Source organism: Octopus bimaculoides, chromosome 8 (assembly GCF_001194135.2).
Source record: "Octopus bimaculoides isolate UCB-OBI-ISO-001 chromosome 8, ASM119413v2, whole genome shotgun sequence".
Taxonomy (NCBI): Eukaryota; Metazoa; Mollusca; class Cephalopoda; order Octopoda; family Octopodidae; genus Octopus; species Octopus bimaculoides.
The window spans coordinates 40226229-40232826 of NC_068988.1; the positions used below are offsets into that span (position 1 = coordinate 40226229).

General features: G+C 35.3%; 1 protein-coding gene across 1 annotated transcript in view; it reads left to right on the forward strand.

Annotated features, from left to right (window-relative positions):
- The first annotated feature begins 457 nt into the window (after positions 1–457).
- Positions 458–6598, forward strand: part of LOC106876206 (neprilysin) — a 163357-nt gene continuing 157216 nt past the window's right edge. Inside the window, exon 1 of the mRNA XM_052970054.1 lies at positions 458–614. Within this exon, the coding sequence (XP_052826014.1) occupies positions 598–614 (17 nt within the window). The 5' untranslated portion in view covers positions 458–597. The remainder of the gene's footprint in view (positions 615–6598) is intronic.

Here is a 6598-nt window from a genome sequence, read left to right on the forward strand (position 1 = left end):
TTAATTTCCCGGTGGTCTTGCGCATTACTTACTCATTACTTATTCATTATTTGTGAAGGTTTCTGACGGTGTTCGAGAAGAGATTTCGTTGCTAAATGTCAGAGCTCTTACCCTTGGGTGAGTGGAACCTGCAACAGCACTATGCATCAGTCCACCATTCCATATGTGTGGGCGCATGTGTGTGTGTGTGTGTGTGTGTGTGTGTGTGTGTGTGTGTGTGTGTGTGTGTGTGTGCCTGGGGTGCAGAAGACACAAAACTGAAATGACGAAAGATTGTAAGCGAGAGATGAAATAATGGATAGAATGCTCAGCTGACAATGAATGCACAGATGCATAGGCAAACGCATTCATTTAGACGGTCGTTTTGACTACGATTTCTCTGTGATAGATATTATGACAGATAATGATATCAAGGACTTCACAAATATGATACTGTACATCCGGCTAGTGATTAGTATTTGTTAACGCGGTTGAATACACGTCAATAAAGGTGTGTTACATGTCCCGGATATAAACTGAGGAGTTACGGTTTTCTAAACTCTCATTAAACAAGGCTACGTACGAAACAGACTGTTACTATCTGAATGGGATACGACTATGTTGTACGGAAAAAGGTCAGAGTGATTTTTTTCATTTTATTTTCCACGTCTATGATTTTATGTTGTCGAAGGAAATATGTAGTATATATTTGTTTGATCTTATTAATATAAACTTTTGAAAGGGAAAATAATAGACACTCGTTCATGTTTTTTTCTTCTACAGATAATGATCAATGAAAAGATTTGATATTAGCTTATTGCTATATCGCACGTACGGATAACCTCTACTGAACTACCCCGACGACTAGACTTCTCCTTCTATATATACGTATTGGGCTAGCCTACTTCATCGTCTGGGGGCGTCGACACAATACCTCCCCCTTTGGAGTTTTTTAAATTCGAATTTATCAATTTTTTTTTTCCTCGGTGAGAAACTGGTATATCTTTTTCTCTTAGCGTTAATTTCTATCATTTCTGTAGGTTTTCTCTTCCTGTTCGACCTACATGTCGGTTCTGCTTTTGCTTGTGGTTCTGGGACCTCGAACAAATCATACCATAAATCCATCGGTTCTTCTCGCCTCTCTTGGTTTTTGGTATATTTTTTTTAATTGGTTTAAATACCTTCTGTGTTCATATTTTGGTCCTTTTACCATGTAAATGACGTTACCCAGACGTCCAGTTATACTTCCTTGTTCCCAGATATTTCTTCTGGGTTTGGAAGCGGATAATTGTAATTTTTTAAACAATCATCAAGAACAGTTGAGAAGTTCGCTCATACTCTTACCTTGTTGTTCTTCTTTTTTTATGTATACCATAGGGGCTGCCCACTCAGAGTAGTCTTTTTCAATTACCTCCATGTCTTCCAATCTTTGTAATTCCTTCTCAACTCGATTTAACGTCGCAAAAGGTTGAACATATCTGGTATTAAATCTTCCAGTTTAAACCTTTCGCAAGCCTTATTAACCATACCGGCATATATTACAAAATCATCGGACTCGTTTTTTTTTTTTCTATGTAAACATTTGCATCGAATGTTAAACTGCGAACTAAATATATTAGTCAAAATATTTATCGTTTCATCAAAACACAATTCCGCGGACTTTCTCGGCAAAATAAAGTTACAAAAACTTTCGTGTTCCGGAGGGGCAAGCTTTCGCAAAAGGAGCCATACCTTCCTTTCACTAGACCATCCCTTGCATTCCTCTCGGAATATGTCTTCGTATCGTCTGTAATATGCAGCAAAAGTAGTTCCTTCATCCGGATTGTAGTGAAATTCTTTGATGGAATTTGCAATATCATCTGCTGAAAATGATTCTGTCATATTTCTCGCCTGCAGTAACAATTCTGTTAACTTCTGTAGTTGTTGGTGCTGCTGCACTTGTTGTTTTACAACTGCTTTCAGTAATTATTCAATTTCGGTACTATTCGAAACCTCGTCGCCACTGTTATATTGCACGTTTGGATGACCTCTACTCATCTACCCGACGTCTACACTTCTCCCTCTATATCTACCTATTGGGTTAGCCTACTTCATTGTCTGGGGTCGTCGACACAACACTAATATTAAATCTGTTGTTCAGGTGCATCAAGCAAGATCAGAGCAGTTTTTGAATCACGTATATGGTATAATTCTAATAATATTTGTCTATGTTTTCTGGTAAAAAGGCAATGTGATATACGTAAAGATTTATGTTACTAGGTAGGTAGACGTATACATGTGCCACTTCATTTAGTAAATTTTGCAACTACACGTATACATGTACTGTTTGCTTATACCCTGAAATAATTGTCAGTGTAGAAGAGGGTTTAGAAACCCAAAATATATGTTATTTCTTGAGGAAACAGTGACCATTTTGTGATTGAGTAAGGAAGAAAAGAGTTGAATGCTTTACCGATGTCAATAGAAGTTGGTAACTGGTTTCAGTAACATTTTGATATATGGGTCAAGTCGTTTGTCTTTGGGGCTCTGTAATTAAATTAGCCAAAATTTAAAGTTTGACGAAAGCATGAGAGTGGCTAGCTGCATATATTATGTTTGCATAACGAAATTCCACATGCCGTCAACTCTTTAATATAGATATATATATTGAATAGTTTTTCCTTCGACCAGTTGTTATTGTGTAAAACAGTATCCAGACTCTAAAAACGAATATTAATTACCTTGGGGCATGGTAGCATTTGACCTAAATTCTCCAAGAGGGCAGCTAGCCGGGGCCCTGCTGTCGTAAAATTGTAAATTTTGTCTATTTTTCGAACACAAGTCCAAAGACAAATAACTTGGAGCACATACTGAAAGAAGACACATACGACAATTAAGCTTAAAGGCGAATATGCTAACACACACACAAAATGCATATTGCTATCTTAGCATATAATGAACATTCAATCTATTGGAATGTAAGGATAAATATAATTTCTGGCTTCGGTAATCATAATGCAATTATTAATTCCATAATAAACACAGGTCTTACGTAATCGACAGTTATGTAAATTAATTGATGTACCCGCGAGGGGTACATCATTTGTACGATGTAGAAAATATACCGCCAGCATTGCCCAAACGACCTGAACATTAGTTTCAAGGTTCATCTAAGGCTGGAACCACGAGCCATACATCCCCTGCCCAATTCAGAATCACAGCATATAGGTACACACGCACATGCACACACGCACACGTACACAGACACAAACACATGTAGATACACACGTCCATAAACACACACACATACGCCCTCGCGTACCCGCGCGCACACACACACGTAAACGACCACATTCGTGCGCAGATGATAGTTTTCAAAATAAATATAGATTATATAGCCATGAAGACTATATAGAATACATAAGATGTCAGTTAAAAAAGAAAAGAGAGCGAGAGAGAGAAAGAGAGAGAGAGGGGGGGAGAGAGAGAGAGAGAGAGAGAGAGGGAGAGAGAGAGAGAGAGAGAAAGAGAGAGAGAGAGAGAGAGAGAGAGAGAGAGAGTGTGTGCGATCATTTTTACCGGAATTATTTGAAGTGGACAGTGATTGGTGTGGCAACTATACACACACTTGCATCATTAATTAAGGTATAAGTTATATCGAGACATATTTCGACATTACACAAAACGTGTTTCCTGTTGGAAAAAACTTTAACAATAATTTCTAACATATCAATCGATCACGTTGAATCGATATTAAGTGCAGCATTTTCTGTTGTATATGAAAAATCCATGACCAGAATTATCTCATGTTTAAGACTGGTTAAGCTTCAAAGAAACTTTTCAATATGCTTGTTAGAATAAATGAGATTTGTTGATGTGGTAAGAAAATTAGAGATATCACAATTGCAACGAAATGCCTCTAGCACAAGGGCTTCAAGATAAATATTTTGCATTCTTCAACAGAATAATTGTTTATGTGTCCATGCTATTGCTGTTGTTTAGCCCTAGGTAACCTCTGATTGAGTAAAGTTATAACCAAAACATTTCCAGCAACCTCAATTCTATAATTCACATATAGCGTCTGATATAAAATTCATCAATATATGTGTTTCATTTGCCGATAAATTTTAACCTATGGGGAATACAATGATCAAATATATTAAAGCTTAACCATCACATCATTTTTTTATATCTAGAGAGAAATTTTCCGTTGTGTACTCACACTTTTTTTAAACATGATTACATGTAAATAATTTTTACAAGTAATTTTCCATTGGATCATATCTGCTTGCATTTAAGACCTCAATTATATTATTCACATACTATTATATATGATACAAATTACCATCTAATTATTTTCATTGAGTAGGGTAGTTCAGAACTTTTCATAAAGTGATTTAAATAGGAATGGGCGAAACATACTCATACGCGCGCGTATTAGAGGGAGTGGTTTGTCAGAATATCTGAGCTGCGTGAGAAAATTTACAATTCATTTGATGAACGCCGCTGTATGTGTATAAAGATAATAAACACATAGATTAGAGTTGGTGTGGCAACTATACACAGAATTATTCATGAAGATATGAACATGTGCAAAATTTGTACAAGGTTTATACCCAGTGTGGTCAGTGACAAACGAAAGGAAAGACACGTTGAAGGGAAGGTATTCAGGTAGCTATAACAGCCTCCTTTATCTTCTAAATGTCTTCAAACCGACTGCACACGAATTTTTTCTTTAGCTTAAGAAACGATCAAAAGTGAGAGGGAGCACTGTCTGGATTAGAAGTGTTCATGAGTGACAGATTTGATGTTCATATCATTCAAGTATTTGCTTACCAGAATGGAATTGCGCTCTGAAGCTTAGTTCCACTCACGCAAGGGGCGGAGTGGGAGAACTCTGGCATTTAGCGATGAAATATCCATCTGAACACCGCAAACCTCCACAAATATTCTTTGTTGATCATCTGGCGAGGGAACGCAGCGGATGTAGACGACGCTCTGCTTTTTCAACTACGGTAATAATTGAATAATATTTTTAAAGCCAGAATTTACTCACATGCAGAAAATCTCAGAGCTTTCCCGAATTCAATTCTTAAACAAATTAAAAATTGTTAACATCTTTGAAAAGGACTGGTCCCTAGCTACATTTTGGCATTAAAAAATTGATATTTGATCCAGTAGTAAAAGGTTTATATCAAACTTTGTAGCAACATTATAGCAAAGTAAGTAAGGCCTCCAATCAAGTTTAGATCTAGATAACGTTTTTATTTTAAAGGCAAAATATATTCATCTAGCTTCAATGAAGGAAGACAGCATGAAGAATTTCATGGTTTTGTTCCCATGCAAGAAATATTTATATCAAAAAAATTGTGGGGTAAAATATCAGGAAAAAATATAAAACAAAATATTGGCTTTAAGTATAATTAATTTTTTATTTTGAAAAAAAAAACTATATCTTAATTAAACTGAAATGAGAGTAATCAATTCGAGGAACTTCATGGTATCAATCTCATGCAATGCCGTTTTAAAAGAAAAAAAAAATTATGCGTGTTTGCTTCTCAAAAAGAGGGCGATAATATAGTTCTATAGTTTTTAAAGAATAGAGTTCTATAAGGGGACATTTTTATATATGTCACCAGCGTCATTGCGGTAAGAAAAAATATTCAATGTCACCTCTAAGTAACACATTTGACACATTATTAATTAGCATAATAGCATAGCCTGGAAACATATGGACTACATGGGAAAATGCGAGCAAAAGGAATAATATTCTTAAGATTATAAACCTGGAAAATTACAGGACAAGTTATTACACTTGGAAAAGTTCAAGACAGCTTATTATATCTGTTAAGGTACAGAACAAGAAAATGTTTACTTAAACTATTGCAGCTAAGGATAAAATTTGAATATTAAAAATTATTTTAATTTTCAAAGTAACATTATAACTAAAAAAAAAAGGCACCACCATTTTGTTAAAATTTGGACACACTAGAATATTTAAAAAATGAGAACCTGAAGTACCAATATAGCAAAAATTATATGCAAAGTAGAATAGTCTATATGGTAGGCAAAATCATTATGTAAAAAATAGGCATTGGATCAAGACTAAAAATGTGAAGGCTTGGAAATAATTCAAGCAAATGTTGCAGTGTATTTCTTGTTATAGGTAGATTTTACTGTAATTTATAACTAATTTTTGTATTATACTATTTATTCTACGAACTAATTCTGTAGTACTATTATTTTTTATAACCTACTAGCAGTATAACCCGACGTTGTCCGGGTGTGACTTATTACGCCATCTACGATAAGTCTTGCTAGGTGAAAATCAACTAAAAAAGAAAGCCTTACAATGAAAAAACCCTTATGATGTAAATATGTTCATAATTCAAAAGACGAAATTAATAGGGAAAGTCTGAAGGCTGTTTTGTGTAACATTATTAAGCATACGTAAATTTCATCCGTCTAATTGGCTATACAAATGCTTGTGCAAAACAACTTTTTGCGCTGCCTTGATTATACATAGCAGGGTAATTCCTTTTCGCGGGAGCTAGGACGGCAATTTGTGATGAAGCAATTGCTGGCGATCTGTTGCTACACAGTTCTGCTAGAATTCTATCAGATTGGGCAGTAGATGATG